Source organism: Nannobrachium achirus, assembly GCF_963921795.1.
Source record: "Nannobrachium achirus genome assembly, chromosome: 20".
NCBI lineage: Eukaryota > Metazoa > Chordata > Actinopteri > Myctophiformes > Myctophidae > Nannobrachium > Nannobrachium achirus.
In genome coordinates this window covers 26,243,850-26,271,084 of record NC_137827.1, presented here as the reverse complement: position 1 = coordinate 26,271,084, position 27,235 = coordinate 26,243,850, and the positions used below count along the sequence as shown (strand labels likewise).

Below are 27,235 nucleotides of genomic sequence, written 5' to 3'. Positions count from 1 at the left end.
CACACATACATGCTGTCTCAAATTATGATACTGTGAACACTGGAAGAACAGATGAGAGTTCTTCTTTCCTCTTTCCCTTTGCATCCTCCATTTTCTGCTTTATCCATCTGCTATTCTTAGATCTCTCACTCTGCTGATAAGAGAAGTCTTGGCTGGTTCTGTCTTCCTTCCCGCAATGGATTACTTGGCTGATCCTGTGAGTGTAGACATACTTATTAAAGACTTACTTTCGGATGCAGTTTGGGTGTAGTCTCAAACTGATATCAACTGAGGTTCTTGGTTGATATCGCTTCTCTCAGACAATAAAATAATAATTAAAAAAAAGAAGAAAAAACAGCCTTTTGGCAGTTTGCACCATTTTAGAAAGAACCCAAATACAATCACTAGTGACTGTGGATTTGTTTCAGCTAGGACTGCACCTCCTCCAGAGCATGATTGTACATGATTTAATATGATCTTTGTAAAGTTGATTGTTTGGCGTTATGCAATTTCAGGATACAGCAAATCATTTGATTCTCCTATTCATCGACCGCTCACCTGTAAGTTGTTGTTGACTTCTCATTTACATTTAATTTCAGAAATCAAATGCAAATGTGATTTCTGGATGGGGGGTGTTTTAGGAGACCTAACCACTTTCACTTTCAAAATATTTTGAAAATAGCAGATCTACAAGCTCACAATGCTTGTACTGATCGGCTATTTCTGCTGCTTTTGCACAACATGAAGAGGCAGGGTATCAATTTCTGAAAAAAGTTTCTGCCCGACAGCAACGATAATTATGTTACTGTAATTTATAACATTTCTGTTGCCAGATTTAAAATGGGCGTGATGAAAACTACCAAGTTCCACCTCATTTGTTTGTGTTTTCAGTCTGAGGAAGCTACAGAGCCAACTTCGACCTGGGTACCTTTCCTGCAGAAGTACGCTGACGCTCGCTACAACAAACCCTCTGTGAGTAGAGTGCCTCCTTCAGTGCACCGGGGTTGAACTGACCGATTAGCCCTCCCCATCGCACACCTGAATGGATTTAGGAAAGATTTGGTTGAACAGACCCAGATGTCTTTCTCTTCAACTATTCACCCCGCTCTCAGGTGCTGAAGTTGGAGCTGAGGGAGATCAGAGAGCAGCAAGATCTGCTGTTCCGCTTCATGAACTTCCTGAAGCAGGAGGGGGCTGTCCATGTGCTCCAGTTCTGCCTCACTGTCGGTACAAGAAATCCTCCATTTCCCTAAAACGCACAATGATTTGTTCTCTTTTGATTTCTTGACAAACAGCAGAGGAGGAGCTATTTAAGGTTACTTTCATAACACATTTGGCGAACATTTGGCCAAAATAGACAATCTTGAATCGTGCCGCGTTTTCAGCTTGTAAAAAGCTATGGGGGGAAAGGAGCTCTATACTGTTACTGTTAAATGTAACAATATAGAGCTCTAGGAGACCCTGGTCAACTAAGTATGTTGTTCGAGAGGTTAAAGCTACTTTCTCCCACTCTGATTGCCTACATGTCTGTGTCCTCCCTTGGCTTGGAATTTGTTCGGTGTACTTAACGTACCAAGAAGATTAAGCCTTAATCTGGTTTAATTAAAGGTTTATCTATTAATCCAGTTGCACCAAACTTTAAACCTAGTTTTCATTAGTCAGGTTTAGTTTTAAACCATCCTTTAATTTTCAATGTAAACCTGGATTAATGTTAATCCTGTTGCACCACTACTTTACACTTGGATTTAAATATCAGTAAGGGATGAATTTTAATCTTGCATTAGAGGTGGTTTAAATGTAAACATGCCACTGACAGGGATGGGGGTCCCCCTGCTGTGAGAAAAGTCTCCCCAGGGCTCTGTACTAGATCCCCCTTTTTTCCCTTCTACACCAAATCTCTTCACAGAAAATAACTGATCAATGCTCACAATGCGTAATGTTGCTATACGATGTCAACTTGTATCTGCTATGTTTGTTGAAATTTTGCTGAATGTTCACCAATTATAGCATGCCCATAATAGGGTTTCTAATGTTCATGTGGTTAAAGGACAACTTAGCTAATTTTGTTCCAGCATATAAGCTCTCAACACATGCATTGGGAAGAGTTTTGCCACATTTCTTTCTCATCCTTGCCCTTTATTGGTCATAGACCCCACTGATTTTAAGTTTTGCCGTTCTGAGAACAATGAGCTTGGGTATAGTCTGACTGTCCTGACCTCCTGTCCTTCTCAGAGGAATTCAACGATAAGATACTGTGTCCTGAGCTAACGGACTCTGAGAAGCTGCTGCTTCACGAGGAGGTGAAAAAGATCTACGAGACCTATTGTTTGGACGAGAGCATCGACAAGATCCGGTTTGACCCCTTCATTGTGGAAGAAATACGCAACAGTATGTTGAAAAAATTACCCTTCCCTCAGACATAAACATAGGTCTGCTTGATCTGCTTTACTTCTATGAAGAGCTGCCGTCATTGTTAAATTCCTAGAACAAAAATGTATGTAAAGCAATGAAGGTGTTTCCAACTCAAAATGTATGCTTCTCTGCAGTTGCTGAGGGCCCATATGAAGAAGTGGTGAAACTCCAAACCATGAGGTGTTTATTTGAGGCCTATGAGCACGTTCTGTCTCTCCTGGAGAATGTTTTCACCCCCATGTTCTGCCACAGTGATGAGGTCAGCATTTATGCTTAATGAGAACTCATTTGCTTCACATGTTTTCCCCCATTGAAGGCATCTGTCATTGACACTGAACTCAGGAGAAAATCCCTTTACATTTTGTTTAATTAGTTGGTTTTACCAAATGTGTTAAACCACATGTGCCCCATTTTATACTTTCAATATTTCTTTAAACAAACCAATATCACAACAGCTCACAGCGCACCATGATGTGATGTGTTATATATGAGCTTGTGGATCTCAACTGTATTCGAAAAATCTTGTGAAATCCTTTGAAAAGTCTAGATATTTTTGGAAAACCTTTGAAAGTTTTGGCCTTGGTATGCCCAAAATAGGGACACCACGATCACTTTATTTTCATTGTGCCACTTCTATACCGTAAGACTACTAGACTATATTTGGTAAACAGGCATTAAAGGGGTGATTTGGATTTCAGGCTCTCTTGCACAATTCTCCTCTGATCTCTCCGCCACCAACTGCTTCCAACCATGTCATCAATACCGGTCACACACTACTGGTCAATGGCCTTGCCCTGGCATCATGCCAAGCTGCCAACCTGAATTTCACCCCTCACAAGTTCCCTCATTGAATACAGCTGGGCAGCCCAGTGAACAGCCATTGTCCACTGCAGGCCACCGCCTTGCATGAATAGTGTGTGTCTGGAAAGTAGTGATATTCTGGATTGCATTGTTTCTGTGGTGTATTTATCAGTGGTGCTGCTGATGCGGCTTAGCTTTGGTGTGTTCTAAATAAGGTTGACCTAAGCCTCAAACCCAGCTGCCCACACGGTCTCTACTAAAAAACCCTTTCTGCTTTCTCTATTGTTTCCTGTTGATACAATTATGAGATGAGATGGTGTTCTTTAGACCAATTGCACATACTGATGAGACCATTAAATACTAAGTGTCGTTTTATTATCACTGACTACTGGCCAGTATTCACATATGGAGGGAGGGAGGCAGTGACTGCTTTGAACAGTAGGTGTTTTAGGGGAACCCTTACTGTTGTTTGTACATACCTGCCATCATTAGGCTTTGAAAAAGAGGCCATAGTCCCATATATAAACCTTCGCCAAAGATGAATGGAATAAATGCATGGATGTTAAAGCAAAACAACGTTTAATTTGTCTTAAATTCATAGCTCACAATAAAATACATAAATACGTACTACAACAACAACAACAAAAAGAATCGTATCAGGCAGTGTTGTTTGCACATGCATTGCATATAAAACTGGGAGATAAACAGGAGTACCTATCGGGAGCATAGCGGAAGAAAGTGTTAGATACAGGGAGGCTCCTGTGAGAAGCAGGAGTGTTGGCAGGTGCAGTATGTTGTTAATATGGATGATGTTCTCTTTCCATGTCCTTCTGCAGTACTTCCGCCAACTTCTGCGGGGGGCTGAGTCTCCTGCCAGGAACTCCAGGATGAGCAGGTGGGTGCCATTGTGTGTGTGTGTGTGTGTGTGTGTGTGTGTGTGTGTGTGTGTGTGTGTGTGTGCGTGCGTGCGTGCGTGCGTGCGTGCGTGCGTGCGTGCGTGCGTGCGTGCGTGCGTGCGTGCGTGCGTGCGTGCGTGCGTGTGTGTGCGCGTGCGCGTGCATGTGTGTACAGTGTGTGTCTGACCATGTTGAAAAGAAACATCCCACAATGTGTAATATTCTCCAGTGTGTTTGTTTAATTAACTTACAACAAGGTACGGATAAGCTTTGTGATTTTCCATTAAGCCCTGTTTTATACATAACATTTTAAAAATAGGTGATCTGTAACCCCATAAGCTGTCATAATGAGACGTGATGTGCCTATGTAAGTGATTTTATTTTGTTAAAATACACGTACTGGAAGTGTATTTTGGGAATACTATGTATTCCCAAAATAATCAGTACCCTAAAATGTGTTTGTTCAGTATCAGGTGTCTCCACATCTCTCCAACACTTAAGTAAACAGAAAATGCATTGTCAGGTTGGGATACCAGTTTCTTCCAATCATGAGAGCCTCAGGTTAAACAGTTTAAATACGTGAAAATGGAAGTGATGATTGAAAGTTGGTTCTTTCCTTTTCTTTATGTAAAGAAGAGACTTTGGAATTCGGAAATGCAAAATACAACACAGGATGATGTTTTGAAAGCTTTTCTTGAGCTGAAAGTGAATTGTGCGTCAACCATCTGCTGTGTTGTATCATGGGCTGTGGTGTCTGTGCGGGTTGTAATCATGGGGTGTCTGAAGTGGCCATGGAGCCCAGCCACTAACTCCCTGTGCATGTTATTCCAGAAATAGCCTCAGTATGGATGACATTCGGTGAGTACATGTCATCAGTGCGGTCAGGGTTCGATTTGTAAAGAATTAAATACACATAAAAACAGAGGGGGTCATTTTCTTTTTTTTTTTACTTAAGCTCTATACTTCTTCGTATGACAAATAGCGTAAATAAATTTGGACAAAATGTGTCACAATTATGACAAAATTGTGACACTTTTTTTAAATCCCCCAAATAGTTACATCAGGGTTAATGCGGTTATCGTAAATGTTTTATTACATTGTTAAATTGTAATGTTATGAAACAGACTACATTTCCCCAAAAGAAATGCATATATTTAATTCAGTCCGAACAGAATCAGGGATTAAAACATATTCCCACCGGGGGATATCAAATCATGGACTGCCCATCCCCCCCCACCCCCCACCCAGCAAATCGAACCTGTGGCCCAAACAGTGACTGGCCAGGCAGTACTGCTGCACGCAAGATACAAAACAAACAATGTTGTTGCCTGAATGTGGTCTGCAGAAGAAGCTTTACTGCCTTTTTAACAAAGAACTCATTGCTGCTCTTTGAGGTCAAATATTTGCGCATGGATATTGATAATAATTTGGATGGTACACGTGTACTATTTTGTTATTATTGGGAGTAGTTAAGAATGGCTGTCCTGAGGGAAACTTCTCTTCGCTAACTTGTAAGTTAGGTGTCATGTTACTGTTTTCTGAATCAAAATTTCAGGATACAAACATTAAGACATTGTTTTGGCCCATTTGCCATCATCAGAGTGTGATGTAATAATTATACAGTGTAATTGTATTGTGTAATATGCATTGTTAAGTTCTACTCAAGACTCCTGGTTTAATTCACCAGATTAGCTTTCTGAATCAAATGCTCACCAGCAGACTTACATTTTACATCAAAACTGTAGATTCACATTTTATTGAAATGCATTTTCTTTTTTTGTAGAATAAGGAAAAGAAATAGTGCGTTAGTTTGGGTGGTGGTGATTGGCTTTTAGTTATGATTCTTCATATACTTCAAGGAACATTGTTGTTATCAAGGCAGTTGGTCATGGCAGCATGAACCGTGGCTCTCAGATGAGGAAGAAGAGACAGCAGAGAATGGCTCTTTCATCTGCGCCCCATACATGAACAGTCCAATCATCAACCTTTCTGGCAAAACCTCCATGATTGTTGTCTCTGTTTGACTCCCCTTTCCATTCTGCTCCATCTGTCCTTCTCCTTAACCCCACCTATCGTTGCTGTGGACTGTTGTGCTTTGTCTGTGACTGTCTGTCCACCTCTCCCATATTTTGTCCGGCCCTGGCGTCATTTTGCCGCCCACCACCACCCCACTGCCTGCCCTGATATGATCCACGGTCCTCTCCTCCCCTCACCCACATGGGGACATTGGCCCTGCGCTGCCAGTACCTCCTGGGACTGGAGCCCAGAGTCTCCATCGTCCCTGTTCACCGCCTCCGGCAGCTCTTCACCTGCATCTTTTAATTCCCTCCATGCCCCGTCCACGTTCACAGCCCTCCCATACGGTTCGCTAACCCACCGCCACTCCTCACCGAAGTAAGTGAGGGTCCATCCGTCTGTTGCAGGTCACACCTGATTTATACGCCGCTGCACGACGGTGCCGCTCACCGTGTTTTGCGAGCGACACTGGCGTGCGACAGAATATAATTTAGGTTTCCGTGTGATGTCATATTCCCAGTGCACATGATCTTAGTCCCAGCCTGCTGTCTGCATGGAGGGACCTGTGCATGAAGCGCTTTTTTTTTCTTCTTTTTTTTGTGTGTAGGTGGTGAATAAGCCTTTCTTTGTATTGAATCAGGAACTGTGTTGTGTCTTATCAAAATGAGATTGTATGTCACGTGTGTCCAGTACATTATGTCAACTATGCCATAAGTTGAACAGAACTGTATTTGCAGTGGTGGAAAGTAACTAAGTACGTACATTTACACATTTATGTACTGTACACTTTTTAGGTGCTTTTACTTTACTTGAGTATCTCCATCTTTATATACTTTATGCTTGTACACCACCCACTACATCTCAGAGACAAATATTGTACTTTTTACTAATTTTAAATCTAAAACAAAAAAGGAATTGTAACCCATTTTTTTCACCCGCTGTCAATTGTCTAATGTAATCCTGGGTTCTACACTTCCTCTGCCAACCTGAGGAGAGCAACGGACTGACCTCATGCGTCCTTCTATGCATGAGTCCAAGCCGCTTCTTTTCACCTGACGGGGGAGTTTCCCTGGTTGGACGTGGCACATGGAAGGAACAACCAGTTCCTCTCCCCTCCATTAAGCTCCCCGGCTGGCCACTGGGAGGCAGTATAGAGACCAGGATTACTGAATGTTTTTTGTGAGGGTACCTACCCTAGGGGACACGGGGAGAACATGCAAACTCCACACAGAAAGGCCCTTTTGCCAACCAAACCTAGGTTATGGGCACTGATGACGCAGAGGAGAGACTAATCAAGACTAACTCATTTTATAACTCCAAAAACGTCACTAGTACATTTTTAGATTTAGATTCTTAAAACATACATTAACCACTTAAACTCTAGCACTTTTGATGTGAATACTTCTTCCACCACTGTATATTTGCTCAATCTGGCAGTCACGCAGAACGCCTTTGACATTGTGCTGTTGTGTTACAACTGGTTTTCTGGTTTCTGCATGATATTTGTAACAAAAGTTGAGTTTAAAATCCTTAGCCATCTAGATAGACATTTCAATATCCATTCATGCTGTGTATAATTAGTTGAGCATTTTGCCTGATTAGTTATGCACCAGTGTTGCACACCTAAAATAGCAGATCTATGAGCTCTCAATGCTCTCATTGTGAGCTTGTAGGTCGGCTATTTTCGATGCATGACACCGCGTGTAATAAATATAATTAAAGATTTAGCCTGTTAGGCATTTCTACGAGATGGCTGTGAAGTGGTGTTTACGTTTGGCTACCAATCGGCTTTTACCCCTGTGTCCCCTTGTGATACCTGGCTGCAGCCTCTTCCCTCCGCACCCACCCTTTAACTCTCTTTCTCTATCTCTATGCTCCGTCCCCTTTGGATCCATTGTCCCTAAACTGCAAATGCTGCGCTGAAGCCATGCGACATGCGCTGCTCCTCCGTCGCATGAATGCCTGTCTGTCTGAGCTCTTCTTTGTGTAACCTGCAGGAGCACGTCGAAGAGGGGCGAGTCCTTTGGGATTAGCCGCATTGGCAGCAAGATCAAAGGAGTGTTCAAGAGCACCACCATGGAAGGGGCCATGCTGCCATCCTACGGGCTGGTGGAGGGGGAGGACGACATGGTGAGACTGACCTAGAAACCACCCTGTTTTCACACAGCGGTAGCCGACTGTTCTAGAGCAGTGGTTCTCAACCTGCGCGTCCGGACCCCCAGGGGGGTCCCCAAATTATTAACTTCATGTGCAACATTGTTTTCTCACTCGACAGTAAACAAACCAACACAGTTTTAAGTGTATAGAGGGTATTTGCACATTTCTAAATTTAAGGACTTTTTAATACCTCTAAAATTACATATTAAACATTGGCCAAATTGTCAAATATTAGAGGCAGAAATTGTGAAAATAGCCAATCTACATGCTCACAACGCCTCTCAAAGCGAGGAGCTGTGAGCATGTAGATATGCTATTTTCACAATAGAACCTGTTATACAAAATGTAATGCCTCAACTCTTAGTGCTCGTCGGGGTGGGGGTCCCCAGTTAAAATATAATTATTTTGGGGGTCGCGGCCTGAAAAGGTTGAGAACCACTGTTCTAGAGTGAGCAGCACTAATGAAAAAAACCTAGCATAGATGTTTGAAGAAAAGTACAGATATGACAGCAGGATTATCAAGTGGGCACCTCCCATCATGTTGATGAATTAGAATGAAGGTACATAACACAAGTCTCATGGGTCTCAAAATCAGTTTAACCAAATAAACCTATTCATACTTTCACTATTCAAGAATAGCCAATCTACAAGCTCATGTTACACCGTGACACATTGTGAGCTTGCAGATCAGCTGGAGGGGAAAAATATATCATTTTTAAAGAACTATCTACTCTAATGGGCGTCTGCGGAAATACAGTATACATACTGTATCAATTTTGGGGGTTCTTGACATGAAAATGTTTTAGAACCTTTACCATAACTAACATTTCTTCATATATCAAACAAAGGTGCCACAGAGGCTGATTACTTCATCTTCTTTGTTTTGTTTTGTTATCATTTTTTTCCTTTGTATTCACAGAATACGATTATGCAGTATTTAACAGATGTATCATGAATAAAAATAAAGAAAGAAATGAAATAAGTAAAAACAAGATACATGTACTGTACATATAAAACATACACAACTTAAAGACACAAAAAAAGAAGAAAAAAAGAGAAAAAGAAGCAAACCCACCCACCCCTTTCTCCCAGGACCAACATTGGAATGAAAAGCAGGGCATAACTGATCTTTGTTTAAAGCTCCACTGACACGCCCCGAAATTATCATAGTATTATACAGTAGGTCACGTGGTCTATCTGAAAACACGGAAAACACCATAACACTATGGAAAACACTCAGAATCAAAATATCCCATCGCCCGCAGCGCAGCCCCCTCCTCTCTAATGCGGCCGGGCCGGGGAGCTCATTGAATCCACTCGGGGTCGGGGAGGAGGAGGAGAAGAGAGACATTCAGAACCGCTGTTTTAAAAGGGTTTCTCCTCGGTCAGAAACAGTTTGTCTTTGCTGTAAAAAAAGTTTTGACAGAGTTGTATTATAGTAAATTTATCAGTAAATTACATTTTCTTCATAGACGAAGATGGGTGATAGTTGTGGCTGGTTCCCACTTGGTGGCAGTGCTGGGTAAGGAAATGAAAGCCACACTGATGGTCAGCGCACACAATCAGTTGGTCAGTCTTCCTTTTATAGTCTACCAAAGAGCTAGCACTAAGAAACAGTGAGAGGAAAAGGTCTTCTGAAAGTATTATATAAAAAAGGAAAGGCTCTCTTTTTTGAGAGGAACTTGGGTAATGCACAACTACTGTATGTTTAATTGCTCAAATGATGACTTAAGTTTGAACCACATCCCTGTGTAGCCTATTCATTGTCCTCTTTTCCTTTTTGATATACATTTTTAACAACATTGAAAATAAGTTTTGTTTGTTCTCCGCCAGACTTAGGAATAATATGCATATATCTTAAACTTGGTCACTGTGGCTCTGTTTCAAAAACTAGGTGACAATGGTTCATCCTTGTTCATCCAGCTCAGCAACAACTCCAAAATTTAGTCTGACCAAAATGTATTTATACCATATACAGTAGTTAACATTACTTGGGTACTGCATCTAGTGAGTTTTGTTTAGATTTCATCCATGTTTAAAGCAATTTGTCTTTGCTATGCTATGGTAATCACATTCTTTTTTATTTCTTATGGAGAAAGTATTTGCTATGAAAACACAAGACATACTAAAATAACAATGATCTAATATTTTCCTCTCCCCAGGAGGCAGTGGTCAGTAAGACTTTGACAGTGTTTTTATTCTGTAGATCAGTGTACATAAGCTTCTATGTTTTTCCTAAGTCCCCTGTGTTTCCAGTGCAGCCATGTGCTGTTCTCACTTTTGATTATCCATAAATCTCTGCTGTCTCCAAGACCAGTCTTCCATAGCCAGCTCACTGGACATAATCACTACTTAACTTGCTAGCAAGTGTGCCTCACTCTGCACGCCCAGTGCTTTATGTAAGCGCACTTCCTTTGTTTGTGTTCCACTTTCCTGTATTTGTTACTCAATACGATCAGACCTTTCATTGATGCATTTCCTCCATGTTGCTTTACAGCAGCTTTGTTTATGGTACGTGTGCACTTGCACAATCTAAATGCTCAGTGTTGCACGCTATTATTTTGAAGTCGTTTTCTCTCTACTAGCGTTTAAAGGACAGCTGGTCCGGACGGTCAGTGAGCCTGTTTGATCCCCTTACTGCTCCAAACATGCACAAATGCAAAATATAAGGTGCTTCCCTTCTTGCCCCAAGTGTAATCTATCCATTCGGATCCTCTTCAGAATGTGTCAGTCCATATTCTTCAATAAAGAAGTGTTTTACTCAAGCTTGTCTCAGAATCTCAGTGCATTTCCTCGTTTCCCCAAATGAGCAGTACTGCGCAACAGCTGGAAACCAGGAAACCAGGAAAAGCAATGATATTCCGAGACAAGCCTGAGTAAAACACTTCTTTATTGAGAAATATGAACACATTCCGAAGATGATCCGAATGGATAGATTACGGGAAGCAGCTTATATTTAGCATTTGTGCATGTTTGTAGCAGTAAGGGGATCAAATGGGCTCACTGACTGTCCTGTCCTTTATAACGCTAGTAGAGAGAAAACATCTTAAAAATAAAAGTTATTATTAACGGCTAGTGGTACGCACAGCAAAACCTTGAGTGCTAAATCAGGATGTTGCTGAGTTAACGATACGTTAACGATCAAACAAACAATTACGGGAGTCGCACTATTTGATGGCTGGTGTTAGGGCAATTCACATTTAAGTGGCATTTTGGTCTCTCTCTCTCTCTCTCTCTCTCTCTCACACATGCACACCCCTCTCTCTCCCACCAAGGTGGAAGAGGCCATGATGGTGCTGGAAGATGACTCACCAGTGGCGGAGGCAGCCTGTACTCCCAGTACCCCCCGTAACCTGTCTGCCTGGGGCATCTCCATCCCCTACATTGACTTCTATGATGATGATGTGAAGAGGGAGCGAATTCCAGTGTTCTGTATCGATGTGGAGCGCAATGACCGGAAGGCGGGTGAGGGCTCGAGCTCACTTATGGCTAATGTCTACTTAGGCTGACACTTATATCATTTTGGTAGATTGTTGTGTGACCACAAATTAAAATGAACTGTGACTTGTCATTCTGCCTCATAGTGCGAAGGCAATTGCAAAAATGCTATTTTACTACCTGGCCAGTCCACACCAATGCAATTACTTGCAACAAACCCATTTTAAGGCCAGTCCAGGCAACTACTTGCAACGGCCATTTTAGATAATGGTTGTAGCAAGGAGTTGCATTGGTGTGGACTAGCCTTAAAGTTGGATATTCTAACAGTATTACAAGCAAAGGGTCCAGCATGTTCTATTTAGTTTTTACCATCAGAATAAGAAGAGTCTAAAAGCCCTGCTAGTGAATGGCTTCCCCTCTTGTCAATGGCTAGAGGCTTTTGTCAAATAACAAGCGGTTCAGAATGTTTATTACTGGCCAATGAGTAAAAGGATAGGTTCAAAGTTATGCTAGAAGCCCCACATACAGTACAGTACGGGGCAGGGCTAAGCAGCCCAACATAACCCCCAGAGGAAGCACTTAGTTTTCCTTAATTTTAAATTTACAGCTGTAAAATAGACACTCATAGAGCCAAGCAAGCTGGAAGATAAGCTTGTTCTGAAGGACAGGTTGCCAGTCACAATACAATGGACAAACCAAGGACGGCACACCTCGCTCTACATGCATCAATAGTGAATGGTTCAGCACCAGCGCCGATGGACAGTGACAGGCCAATGTGTGCTGCTAGAGAGCAGAGCAGCAGTCTAGTTAAGCCATGCAAAGAGATTGAACACACCTGAATGACCAGCTATGTTGCAGTTGACAAATTAGTTGTGATTTTATACACGCTCTTGTTAAGTTGTTAAATTGAACCCACATTCGCAATTTCTCTTTAAGCACAGACACTATCAGGCAAGCAATCAGTCACATGCACGGACGCGCGCACACACACGCACGCACGCACGCACGCACGCACGCACGCACGCACACACACACACACACACACACACACACACACACACACACACACACACACACACACACACACACACACACACACACACACCAAGTATTGTCTCTGCTTGTAGTATGACGATGTCATTTTGTAAACTCCATTATCCTCCGTACAACAGTACTTAAACCATAATAATCCAAGAGAAACAGGTGAACATACAGATCAAGGTCCCATTTTAAAACATCCTACACTCCTTGACCTTCATGTTGAAACACCAACCACTTTGTCTCATCCAACGTTTATGTCCTGTCCTGCCCAAAACACAGTATTTTGTCTGTGTCAAAGGCCTCATCTGTGTACAATTGTTTGCGACATATCAGTGACAATGAATTTGGTTCTACCAAACAGGTGTATTTATTCACCATATAACATACAAAAAGAGAAACTAGGAGCTCTAACACAGGTGACATGGTGGTGCCTAGCTCTCGTACTACCACCAACTCAATCTGTTTGTTACTGGCAGCCTTTTATACTCAGTTGGAGACAAGTAGTTTGGACCCCACCATGTCAAGTGGTAGATTAACACATATTCAATATTTAATACATAAATACATATACGGTAACATCAAACGTCATAACATATATTTAAACTCCATGAACTACTGTACGCCAATAATGATTCTACTACAACATTACACTACAACACATTACACATCCTGCTCAATTACACTGGAAACAGCAGCAACTTGATTAGGAACATGCTAGGTTTTCAATACTCACTTAACAATACAAATTGCACTTCTCTCTATATTGCAAAGTGCCAATGTGCTGTTCAAAAATGGAAAGTGTCAATGTGCTGTGCAAATAATCAATACTTCAAATTACAATGTGCAAAAATGGGTAACAGAGGACCTCTCTGTTACATACGGAAGTGTTGACTTATAGTGATTCCATCCTGATTGACAAACAGCATGCCAACATACCAATAATAACACCTTTGACCCCGTGGTAGCTCTAAACACTACTGGACATTGCCATTGCCATCCCTGGAGTCACTAGAAAGGCCAACTATTTTAAGTTTGACCTTAATGTGTTGCTAGAGAACAGCCAATGGAGTCACCAAAAGCAGTATAGTTCATCCTCTGGGGAGCATGGATGCGCTCAGCAAGACATGTCTATCCACCCATTAGATGTTGATGTGCTTGTGTGTGCAAGTGGAAATGTTTCACCTAATGGTGGTGGTAAAGGCCATGGGGTCTCCAAATCAGTAGGGTTGCACATTATATTCCATGGCAGCCAGTAGTGTTCTTACTGTACTGTTTGTCTTGTTTGGGAGTCAAATGATGTATGGACTGGCAGGCATAGCCATCCGTTTGTCCGTCAAAAATGCATACGTTACATGAACATATCGGGGTCGGGTGGAATCCACTGTATGTCCAAAACTTTGACTTTTCAGGAAATGGAAAAATAAATGTTCCAATGGATTATTATTTTCTTCGGTTAATTTCTGCTTTTTAACGACACTGTTGTACAATGAAGAACATTACTTTACAGAAAACAAACATCTTTAAATATGAGTTAAAAGGCTTCTTCCTGACAGTGACGATATATTTATACATGTCTGTCAAAATGATAAAACAAGACAAGACTAAGAGCTTATTTCCATTGAGGTCCATTGCATTTATAGTCCACGTGTGTGTGCAAACTGAGTGCCACGTGTTTTTGATACACTTGTGAGTTAAATAGAGTAGACGATACAGAGGATCTCTACAGAACCTCTTCTGATACAGTATGTCTGCTCTGTGTTTGTGTGCAGTCGGGCATGAGACGGAGAACTGGTCTGTGTACAGAAGATACCTGGAGTTCTATGTCCTTGAATCCAAGCTCACAGAGTTCCATGGTAGGTAGTTGCCAAATATATCTTAAGCATGTTGTATGTTGTATGGTCACATATTATGCACTTCCCATGAATGTCATCACTCTACAGAGATGTACAGTAAGGAAGGAAGAAAAACAGAAAAATCACTTTCCCAGAACGACATTATTCCCATATGACCGTAGCAGTCCAGTAACTTGCAGTGAACTTGTACAGTATGTCCTATAGGGACTGTCTGAATCTTTCCAGTTGGAAAGGAAGCTTGTTCTTTTCCAGTGGGGTAAAAAAGTAAAGTACATTTACTTAAAGGGGCACTCCACCACTTTTCAACCTATGTTCATATAATTGGTCCTCACTCAAAAATAGCTTTTATTTTTTATTTTTATTTTTTTTTACTCAGAGGAGGGCTGTGGGCAGGTCAGAAACCCATCGTCTTGTGACATCATCGATTTCCAATCCAGCTTATAGAAACTGCAGGCTTTCTATTCCTGAAAAGTTGCAATTTTAAAGTGGAAGCCATTGTTCTCGCGATAATAAAAATCTAAAATATTTTTTTCAAAAATATTGTTTTTTTTTTGTTTTTTTTGGGAAAATGATGATGTCACAAGACGATGGATTCTGAACTTCCCACAGCTCTCCTAGGAGACTTGGACTGAGTAGAAAAAAATTGTGACATTTTATCATGAACATTAGTGAGGATCTATTATATGAAGACAGGTTGAAAAGTGGTGAACTACTCCTTTAAGTACTGTACGGTACAATTTTGCTGTACTTTACTTGAGTATTTCCAATAGTTTTACTTCTACTCCTCTGCACCTGGATCCAAATATTGTACTTTTACTCCCACTACATTTATTTGAAAACTAGTTACTATTTACGTTGTAGATTTTGATTATTATTGCAAAACATACGGTACATTACCCACTTAAGCCTTATACATTTCAGACATATGAAAATAGCTGATTTACATGCCGACAATGTGTCGTGATACGACGCATTGTGAGCTTGTAGATCTGCTATTTTCAAAAGAGTTGTATACATTCGAGAACTTGAAATGGGACATACTGCATAATGAGTACTTCTACTTTTGGTACTTTAAGTACATTTTGATGCCAATACTTTTGCTTTTACTTGTAACAGAGCATTTCTACATTGCAGTATTGATACCTTTACTTAAAAATGTGAGTACCTTTCCCACCACTGTTCTTTTCAGACAGTCTTCTGTGTAAATTGTTGCACCATAGGGTCTTTCCCAGATGCGCAGTTGCCGTCCAAGAGAATCATTGGACCGAAAAACTATGAGTTCCTTACTTCCAAGCGGGAGGAGTTCCAGGAGTACTTGCAGGTAGAGATCTCGAGTCTACTACACTTCACTCAGTTGCCAGTTCATTGGACCTGACAGGCATGTTGCACATACTGTAGATAGATGTCTGTAAATGAACAAGAATTCAGAGAAGACATTTTCCATGTGCCTCTACTGTGCAGGGAAGTATAAGTAATTTAAAACTGTGAATTGTGTATTGTCTCGCTAATAAGAAAATACATTTGGTGACCCTAATTTATCGAGTAAATAATACATAGTTGAGTATGAGCCTGATTTTAAAAATGAACAGGTGCCAATTTCCCAACAAACAAAACTATTTGAACGTGGGTCTAACGTTACCTGTGAGATCTGTCTCTTATCTCCTGTCTTCAGTGATCTTGATCTCATTCATGTTTCTTTCCAGACATTCTTCAGCTCTTGTCAAATGCCAAACAGTATTAATTCCATCTGTATTTCAGTTGTACTCATCATTACTTTATAATACACTTATTTATTCCATATCTCAGAGTACAGTTTCATGTGCCTTTGAAAACATCAAAACAGCTATAATGTAATACAAAGAATTGTGTGTGTTCTCTCAGAGACTTCTGCAGCATCCCGAGCTGAGCAACAGCCAGCTTCTGGCTGACTTCCTGTCCCCTCATAGTATGGAATCTCAGTTCCTGGACAAGATGTTACCTGATGTCAACTTTGGTATGTTATTTCTGCCTAATGCACCAATTTCCCACCTGCAGGCCATCAAAAGGTTGTCCTAAAGTTGGGCCCAATGGGACCTTGTGTTTGTGTATGAAAAACACTGCGTGCTTTGTAATAGCCTCGACTTAATCACTTAAAGGGATATTTCACTTTCAAAAAGACTTTTGGTCATTTTATCGTCTAATCAGGCTTTTATGAACACCCTGAACATTTTTTAATTTGCTTCATTCAATATTTAGATATTTGATGTAAATCTAATCAGGAGGCTTGATCCAGCTAGGGCCTCTCCACATAAACACCCATTGTAACTTCAAACTCCATTTTAACCATGATAGATTCATCAAACCTTTTTCATTTATTTGTAATAATTCTTTGGGAAAATGAAAAATATTTAATACAAACATTAATTATTAAAAAATAAATGAACAAAGTTATCGAAAAAACACGGCCTGCTCATGTATTAGGAGGGTAGTTTGAGTCACCAGAAATGGGTGTTTTTGATGAATCTATCATGGTTAAAATGGAGTTTGAAGTTACAATGGGTGTGTATGTGGAGAGGAACTGGGCCTGGCCCTGGAGGGCCTGATAACATTTACATCAAACATCTAAATATTGAATGAAGCAAATCAAAATCTGTTCAGGGTGTTCATAAAAGCCTGATTAGATGATAAAATGACCAAAAGTTTTTTTGAAAGTGGAATATCCCTTTAAGCCATATATACATTGTCGTACGATGAATAGCGAAAATAGCTAGATCTAAAAGATCACAATGTGCCGCAGTGTGACACATTGTGGTCTTATACTGTAGATCGTCTATTTTCACTATTGTTGACCATTTCTGTGATGTGTTGACCTGCCCAAAATTAGTACGCCAGGTTGAAACTCGAAAGTGTTTAATGGACAGTCAAAAGATTGACACAACCTTGCCATATGCCCAAAGAGTTGTTATGTATTGTAATTGTTGGACAATACTGACCTAGAGCTAACATGTTGAAATCTTTGGAGCTCAGCTGAAGGCCTAAACTGACTTACAGATCATTCACCACCAGTTCGATGAACTTTGTTTGTTTCACAGGGAAAATCATTAAGTCTGTTCCCAGCAAACTGATAAAAGAGGTGAGTAATGTGTGTGTGTGTGTGTGTGTGTGTGTGTGTGTGTGTGTGTGTGTGTGTGTGTGTGTGTGTGTGTGTGGAGGAGGGGGGGGGGGGCACTGGGCGGGCTCAGGCTTTCTCAGCTTTCTTTATATCTAATCTCTCCACACAGTGCTTTCCCTCTTGTCACAGTGGATCACAGACAGGTAGAGTTCAGGCGTCGGACAGCACTGGTAAAGGAAGCACTGTTTTGCCGCCTGATCCAAATGTCCTCCCTAGATCTGTCTACCGTCATTTCAGAATGGAAGAGTGGGGAGCCCGCCTTCCAACAATTCAGATGAGATAGTTATATTATACTGTTTTAACATACTCTACCCATACACATTAGTTAAAATAAAATAGTCTTTAATTTGGCTAACAATGTCTAACCTGAACCAGCTGCAGGCTTTAACTACTGTAGGTGATTCCCCCCAACCAATCAAACAGTAGTTTGTGCAGGGTCCGACAACTGAGTATCCCCTACCGTGAACATTTCCTCACATTTTGTATGGAACAGGGGTCTTCAACAGGGGGTCTGTGACCCATAGGGGGTCCTCAGAGTTACTACAGGGGGTCCTCCAAATCTTTGAGTCATAGAAACTTTTTTTTCTCCTTTTTTATATTAACCACTTGAACCCGAGCGTCCATATTCTGAGAACTTTAGCCAAAAATAGTGAGCTTATAGATAGGCTATTTTTGGCAAAGAGCTTTGGTGTAAAGGGGAAAAAGAGCAGACTAAGTGCAGAGTGAAAGGTAAAGTTTATTAACTATTGATGGTTCAAGTGGTTAATATACGAAAACACAAATTGACATGAATCCAAAATACACTGATGATTGTGCTGTCAAACAATTAAACTATATGGAATCTATGAACAGGTTGTGGGGGTCCCTGCTTCATCTTTCTCTCAACTAAGGGGTCCGCAGCCTGAAAGCGCTGAAGACCCCTGACTTAAACTGATATTCTGCTCTCCTAGAAAGGACAGCATCTGGAGCCTTTTATCCAGTCCTTCTTCAATTCCTGCGAATCCCCCAAACCCAAACCCAACCGTCCTGAACTCACCATCCTGAGCCCCACCTCAGAAAACGACAAAAAGGTTGGTAATCATGCTGGAGAAAATCCTTGCTGTATGTTAAATCAGTGGTTCTCAACCTGTGGATCAGGACCCCAGGGGGGTCCCAACATGATTTTTGGGGGTACTGCATCAAAGTGATCAACAAACTACCTGTATACTATACTTTAAAAACTGGTCAAATTGTCGAATAATAAGAAAGAGGCAAAACAAAAATCTGAACCTATGTGATCTTGTAGGTTGTCTATTTTCAAACGAGTCAAACTAAATGCTTGTCAGGCTTATTGTAAGTCGCTTTGGATTAAAAGCGTATGCTAAATGCCTAAACTGTAAACTGGTGGGGGTCCTCAGTTAAAACATTTCTTTTTTGGTGTATCACGCCCTGAAAAGGTTGAGAACCACTGTGTTAAATAAATATGTGAAAGATTCTGTACTGTCATATTGCCTATCGTAATTTATGCTCCATTGGACTGTACGACAACACATGTGGATCGAAAATTGGCGTTCTGTACGCTCACGACTGCTATTTTCCGTCCGCAACGCCGTAGTGCGTCAGAATATAAATTGTGGTTTACACATATGAATGGTTTTTCCTTCTGTCAGTTGTTCAATGAGCTCTTCAAAAACAATGCCAACCGGTCAGAGATGGCTGAGAAGAGACACAATCAGAACTACTTCATGGAAATGATCACGGTGGAGGGGGTGTATGACTACTTAATGTATGTCGGTAAGTGGAGTCCTTGTTTGAATCAGTCTGGCCCCTGAGCCTCTTTCCACATATAGTTGCTGTCGGGCAGAAACCTTGTATCTCCATGTTTCAAATGTTTGTCTAAGTTATATTTCATATTTCATTTCAAGTAATGTACACATTTTAGAACTCCACATGGACAATCAGCTTTTTCCATAAAGGGCTTTGGAACACATTATCAATATTAATGGGAAATAATTCCTGATGTTTTGCAAGATAATTGGACTTAAATAAAAAAAATGTTTTGATCATGATGTGTAATACATATTTGAACTGTATTGTATATTGTTAGAGCATATTTGATGTCAATAGTGTACCTGTGTACATATATAATTACATTACCGTATATATGTAAAATGACAATAGCTATTCTCTCTGTGCTGCACCTCAATTTCATTCTCTGTACTGGAACTATGTTCATTGATCTGTTGATTGTTTGTTCATTTGCATCATCCCTATCAAATGGAATTCAAATATTCATTATGACACATCCGTGTCAACACCCCAGATGAGGCAAACATAGTCCTTTGAGGCTTTGATCACTGACTGCCACCCATGCTCCCATCTCTGTTTCTCATCCTCTTTCTGATCTGTCTGTTCACGTGTGCTTTCTTTCTCCTGCCTTCCCTGTGATTGGCAGGTCGTGTTGTGTTCCACATCCCTGATTGGCTGCACCACCTGCTGATGGGCGGGAGGATCCTGTTGAAGAACACGTTGGAGGCGTACACAGACTACTACCTCCAGTACAAACTGGGACGAGTGGTCCAGGAGCACCGTCTCGTCTCGCTCATCACCCTCCTCCGAGGTGCAGTTGCAGTAGCTAGGGCTGTCACACTTATGACATTTTACATGACGATTAATTGTCACTCAAATAATTGCGATTAACGATTTAATTGTGTTTTTGTTGTTGACAATTACATTTCTTTTTTTTATTTCTATAATTTTTATCCCACGATTTTGCAACCCATTTTCACCCAGTGCCAATTGCCTATGTAATCCTGGGCTCTGCTCTCCCTCTGCCACACCTGGGGAGACAACGGACTGACCTCATGCTTCCTTCAATGCATGAGTAGTCCAAGTTGTTTCTTTTCACCTGACAGGGGGGATTTTCCCCGGGATGGACGTAGCGCGTGGAAGGAACACGTTATTCCAACCAGTTCCTTTCCCCTCCATCAAGCGCCCCGGCTGGCCAGGGGGAGGCATTATTGAGACCAGGATTACTGCATGTTTTTGTGAGGGTATCAACCCTAGGAGACACGGGGAGAACATGCAAACTCCACACAGAAAGGCCAATTACATTTCTGTCTGGCTTTTAGGCTTTGAAGTTGCACATGGCATATATGACACATAACCTAAATATACAAAGAAATTACTGACATTTGACAACTTCATACTTAAAAAAAAACATTGATAGTGGAAATAGCCGATCTACAAGCTCACAACGTGTCACATCACAACGTGTTGTGAGCTTATAGATCCGCTATTTCCACTGTTTTTTTTAAATGTTTGGAAATATATGAACATTTTTCAACATGGAAACGATTATGATGATTATGACAAAATAATTGCGATTATGTCAAATAATTGCAATTTGACGATTGTGTAATAGTTGTGACAGGCCTAGCAGTAGCAGAAGATTTCCACGTGATTCTGATGATAACAATGCTCAAATGTTTTGGTGTCACATTTCTGCCAAAGGACCTACATTTGCACACACTCAGAGTTAAAGGGGAAATAGACAACATTCAGCCACAAGATGTCACCTCTGTTGATTGTTTGCAACATATGGTAGTAACGTGATGGTGCCTTCCAAGAAAATATTTAGAGGGACAATAAGAGTATCCATTCCAAATCAATAAATCTGGAGTGTTGCTCGACTGAAAAAATATTAAATGATTATTTCACAATCATAATACTTTGTTTTTGGAAAAGCTATATTTTTATTCCATAGCTTTTTAAAAGGCTATTCATTTTGATACATATGTTGATATACCCTTTAAAAGAGGATTTTACAGTGTAGTTGTAAGAAATGTATCTTGGTTGTCCAGTGTGAGCCCTAGCTGTCCTGACCCTCAAGAGAGGATCAGATGTCTGTCTTTCTCCACTCTACTGTTACATTAGTGGACACCAGAAACCACTCAGTTTACCTGAACCCTTGCCATTTTAACTGCTTGTACACCAATACAATAAGGGAAGACACTGTCTGCGAAAGTATACGTAAAAAAGGAATATTTCTGTCTGAATATTTTGATCATTGATTATAATTATCTAAGGGTATGTACTTTTTTTCTTCCCCAACCACTTATGCTTTTCTTTTTTCTTTTTTTAATTTAGACACTGAAGTGGCTGCAAAGTGCTCAGAAAGCACCCGTCTTCTAAAATGTGCTCAGTTGTGGTTCTTCTGTTCCAAAAGCTGAGAAAAGTTTATTAGTTGGGGCGAATCCGATATTTCCGTGACCGTGGAGAGCATAGGTCGGTTTCTCAGTGGTTTTGTCAACTATGAAGGTTAAATAACAAATTGAGCTCCCATGCCCTCGCAAAAATGCGGGCAAAATGTTTGACAGCCGCTGAAAGTGTGTGTCTCATTCACATACTATACACTATACTATAAAGGAAAAAAATACCCCCCAAAAAGCTGCTTTAAGTAGCATGTGAGGGGTCAAACTAGGGTTTTTTAATTATTCTGAATCCAAAAGACTGTTTTTCGTGCAAAACAAATGCTTGCAATGGATTCAGAATAATTAAAAGCCCCTCACATGCTACTTAAAGCAGATTTTTTCCCCCTTTATAGTATAGTGAATGAGACACAAACTTTCAGCGGCTGTCAAACATTTTGCCCGCATTTTTGCGAGGGCATGGGAGCTCAATTTGTTATTTAACCTTCATAGTTGACAAAACCACTGAGAAACAGACCTATGCTCTCACGGTCACGGAAATATCGGATTCGCCACAACTATATTGTGTTTATTTTTTTATTATTTTTTTACAATTAAAGCTGCAAACCATAACTTCCATGTCCTACCCGGCATTTGAACCCCGGTCTTCTACATGAGAGACCAAATCTGTACGAGATGCCAATAAGCCATCCCTGCTTGGTCAGGGGAGATATTGCACTAGATCTAGGACATAGATGTCCTTGTTGATTATATTAACACACCCTACCATACAGATTGATTGAAATAATGTTTTATTAAAATAAAATAAAAAATATATACATTTTAAATAAGTTGCGGATTGCAGCTTTAATGACATGGCCCAGCCTCTGCCCTCCACAGGGGAATCTGGTCATTCCCAGTTGTATGACATCAACCCGAGGAATGGTTTTCACATGATGTGAAATGAGGTTATGTATTCTTTGCTCAACCAGATGCTGTGTTCTGTGAGAGCAGTCAACCAAGGTCAACTGCGGACACACAAAAGAGGGCGAAAAAGACATTTGAGGAGATGATGAGATATATTCCAGGTATCCATTCCATTTCTTTTTTAAATAGATATATTTCTAGGATGTCATGAATCCCTGATGTAGTAAATAAAACACTGTCCCTCTCTGGGTGGCTAAACTTTCACTTGTTGGTGGCATGTCTGCTCTGACAATACTGTGATGTCAGGGGAAACACACTAACAGAATCCCTTTCATGAACATATATGGAGATCCCTGATGTCATCAATATTAAGCCCATATCTAACTGGACTTCATATGGGAATGGCCATGTATGGAGGCCCCATCGGCCACCTAGTGCACGTACCACACTAACAGAATCCATATATGGCCAAGACAGATGGCCAAGACAGCCCACATCTGTGTGGCTTGTTCTACAGACAGGGATCTCCATATATGGGCATAAAAGGGATTGTATATATGATGTCAGATGTCATAGACGTCATAGGACTTTCACATAAAGAATAACTGAGTAAGCATGTTTGGGGTCTCACAGCGTATCTCCATATAAAGTACAGTACATGGATCTCCATATATGGGTACCAGGGGTCTCCATATATGGGTAACTGGTCCGATATACATCACTGGCCAGATGGCCAAGACATGGCGCGACCTCATCGCTTGTCACCCCAGGCGTTTTACTCGTTTAATGTAGAACAGTCAATGGAAGCTTAAAAAAAGCCAATTAAATCTGTTTTCCCCTGCAAACGTGCTCTTGGTGGAGGTACACTCCACAATTAAAAATAATTTGTGTTGGAAAGCATCTTAACATTCTGAAATAAAACACATGTCAAACTATTTATATGCATGAGGGTTTCATTAAATCCGTCAGGCTCTTATACATAATTTGCTTTTCCGCAGATTTCTTAGGAAAGTGTATAGGAGAAGAGGCCAAGTATGAAGGAGTGCGCTTGCTTTTTGATGGACTGCAACAGCCAGTTCTTAACAAACAGGTAGCCTGATACACACACACACACACACACACACACACACCCTGGCTATTATAGTTTTCTATTTATTTTTCAGTTGTATTTATTTGTATTTGTTTCATGTATTCAGTTGTTGAAGGTGGGTTTCCTAATTTGGAAGATTTCTTTATTTGATGAAAAGGCTTAGTTTTAGTTCAAGGAGTATTGGTCAAGGAAAAAAAACATAAAATGTTTTGATTCACAGTTCAAACTGAAAAAATTGGAAGATAAATTTCATATCCACCAAAAGTACTAGTATAGGCTTATGTATGAAATGACAAAAAATGATTTTAGCCCACCCAACCACAGTATAACCTCGACTTACATACTGTAAGCACGCATGCATGCACACACAGACACACACACACACACACACACACACACACACACACACACACACACACACACACACACACACACACACACACACACACGCACATTCCTTTCAGTATTGGTTATGACTACTTGTGTTTACATTACATGGTTCATATTATGTAAATCACTGCATATATCATATACCTCAGACTGTCTGTTTCTTATCACTGGACTGCTTGCCTGACAGGCTTGAGGTAAAGATATGAAGGCTCTCTAACATAATGGTTCTCTAAGTGAGGTCCGGGGACCCCCAGGGGTCCTTGAGGGGTCTCCAGCTAAATGAGTTAATATAGCATCAAAATCAGGTTTGATGCTAACATTTTAACAACACAAATCTTGTATGGGATCCCTGGCACAAAATATTTTCAGAAGGGGATCCACAGCCAAATACATCTTTATTTTAGGAGTCCTTGACATGAAAATTTGAAAACACTACAAATTCACCTGGACAACATCAACTTCCCTACAACTCAAATTATACCAAAATTAGACCAAAAAGATCATGACCAAAAACAGTGTGTCAGGGGACCTTTAAGTTGTGAAATACAGTAGCCCACTTAATATAATTATATATTTTTAAACTGCTTTTCATGTTTTTCCCTTTGTGTTTCTCTTCAGCTGACTTATGTGCTGTTGGACATCGCCATTCTTGAAATCTTTCCAGAATTAAAGGTAAAGTGATACTGGACCTGGGAAGCTAAACCTTTGATGGATACTGTGTATATGAATTCCTTTTCTAAAGCCAAACATAATCTCTGGTTATGATATGATTAAGTTATGTTTGGGATTCATCCGCATAAGTCGGCGCATTGTTTATTTAAACATGATAGCAAGAATTGCATAAAAATGGACATGGTGGGGCGCCCGCTGGCCTGGTGGTCAAGGCGCATACCATATTCTAGGCTATGATGCCTGCTGGCGTCGCCGGTTCGATTCCCGATCCGGACGACCTTTGCCACATGTCATTCCCCATCTCTCTCCCAATTCCCTGTCAGCCTACTGTCCTATCAAATAAAGGCATAAAAAGCCCAAAAACAAATCTAAAAAAAAAAAAATGGACATGGTCCAATTTAGCACGCTTTCAGAGTTAAATTTAGCTGTGTACCCCAAAGCCATAAAGAAGGTTCTGTTACTCCATTTAAGGAACTGATAGTTTGCTTCCAGCATTTTAAGCCTCAGCCAACTGTGGGAGTGATTTGGAGCAGCACTCCAATGCAGCATGTCACTATAAATCCAAGCTATGACAAAGTTTCAAAAAGCAGATGTGACAAATTGTTGTTAATACCAAAAAACACCATACTAGCACTTTGCTGATTTAATGATTCCCATAAGATATCCTCTATAAGGGCCTTGGTGTTACATACATTGAACTGGGGTACACTTGTTTGCATCTAGCCAATCTTGTATGTCAGACAGCAACACATCTGCCTGTATTCACCCATGTCCATCTGTTTTTGTAATGTTTGTCTTGTCTGTTTCCTCAGCAGGTACAAAAGGAGACGTGTATGATGGCTACATGGATGTAAAAGTAACTGTTTCAGGCCTTCACTGTGATTAATGAAAAACAAAACAAAACAAAAAAAGACTGAACTGGAGCCTTTCCCTTGTTACAACTTGACATGTTGGCGCACAATCATACTGCTTCCCTTCTGAACAGGATAGTCTGCGTCAAGAGCAGAGGAAAAGCTGTCTTTATGACTTATTCTGTGGCCATCGGTGCAATATATTTTGTTGATACCACTCCTCAGATTATTTTACTGCAGCATTTTGTGGTCCTGAAAGAGTGGTGTTAAAAACTAATTAAGAAGGTCTATTTTGTATTGTTTGCAATGTAACTTGGGCTGTCAACAGTTAACGGGTTAATGCATGCGATTAATTCAAAATGTTTAATGCGTTGTCAACGATGTCAGTGTGTGGCTTATTTTGAAGTTATGACTGGAGTGGAGGTGTTATTTGTTTTGGCAGTTTGACTTGACAGTGATCACTGCTTTGGAAATGATACAAGACAACAACCTTGGGACAGTTTAATATTTTTTAAAAATGACGATTATATTTTATTCACCGTTACATAACTAGATAAAGATGTTTAAACACAACACCTTCCCTATTGCTTCACAGTTTATTTGAAATGTAATGTAATATTTGTTTTAAAGTCTGAAACAGACATTTGACTGTCAAACGGACTGAGCAGATTTGTGTTGAGTCTGAAGACGAAAGACTAGGTTTGAAGAAGAAGAAACCAAATCTTTTGTCTTTAACTCAAATCTGTTGAATGAATGATGAATGATATTTGTTCCATTAAAACATTTATATTTAATTTGGTATTACCTCTTTAGTGTGTCTTTGTGCATATCCTCATGTATGCATTTCAGTTAATACAATATTTATATTATTTATATTAAATAAATAATATCTTTTTAACAAATTATTGTTTGTACTTTTTTCCTAGTCCACAGTTGGTATGGTGAACCAAACCTAAAAAAAAAGAAGAAAAAATAAAGAAACAATGAACAACAATAACAGGCAGTTGCTATTCAGCCATTGGACGGAATTTATAGGCTAAATAAAATGCTACTATGTGGCTTGCTCTTTGAATAATACTTTCTAAATGTAATCACACCACATCCATGTCCGGTTAAACATCTTGGCAGTAGAACTTTATTTTCCAGGATGTACAGTATCTTCTGAGACCTGGGGTCAAGGTTATCAGCCACAAGAACCGATGAATTGAATGCCAGGACTTCCAACGTAAACAAAGCCGTAAAAGGTCTTATTTGGGATGTTCCTTTTTGGACAAGATGTTTAACCAGCCTGTGCTGCACTGCATATATCTGTGTTGTCTGTACTTGTCATGTTATTCATGTTTGTTTAAATAAATGATTCAATAAAAAATACAATAAAACTACACCCTACAC

At 40.3% G+C, this 27,235-nt stretch overlaps 1 protein-coding gene across 5 annotated transcripts in view; it reads left to right on the top strand.

The window, feature by feature from the left end:
* LOC308306307 (sorting nexin-14-like) overlaps positions 1-27,235 on the top strand; it is a 450,899-nt gene that overhangs the window by 4,456 nt on the left and 419,208 nt on the right. The window contains exons 10-29 of one of the 5 annotated variants that reach the window (XM_080751222.1): positions 121-196; positions 495-539; positions 871-951; positions 1,092-1,206; positions 2,212-2,367; positions 2,526-2,650; positions 4,029-4,087; positions 8,102-8,234; positions 11,537-11,726; positions 14,510-14,593; positions 15,814-15,914; positions 16,475-16,586; positions 17,665-17,705; positions 18,695-18,814; positions 19,394-19,517; positions 20,179-20,343; positions 22,906-23,001; positions 23,839-23,930; positions 24,939-24,992; positions 25,808-27,139. In XM_080751222.1, coding sequence (XP_080607348.1) covers positions 121-196; positions 495-539; positions 871-951; positions 1,092-1,206; positions 2,212-2,367; positions 2,526-2,650; positions 4,029-4,087; positions 8,102-8,234; positions 11,537-11,726; positions 14,510-14,593; positions 15,814-15,914; positions 16,475-16,586; positions 17,665-17,705; positions 18,695-18,814; positions 19,394-19,517; positions 20,179-20,343; positions 22,906-23,001; positions 23,839-23,930; positions 24,939-24,992; positions 25,808-25,846 — 2,008 coding nt within the window. In that variant the 3' untranslated portion in view covers positions 25,847-27,139. Of the gene's footprint in view, positions 1-120; positions 197-494; positions 540-870; positions 952-1,091; positions 1,207-2,211; positions 2,368-2,525; positions 2,651-4,028; positions 4,088-8,101; positions 8,235-11,536; positions 11,727-14,509; positions 14,594-15,813; positions 15,915-16,474; positions 16,587-17,664; positions 17,706-18,694; positions 18,859-19,393; positions 19,518-20,178; positions 20,369-22,905; positions 23,002-23,838; positions 23,931-24,938; positions 24,993-25,804; positions 27,140-27,235 lie in introns of those variants that run through there. The other 4 variants (XM_080751221.1, XR_013963149.1, XM_080751224.1 and 1 more) reach the window with 4 other exon arrangements.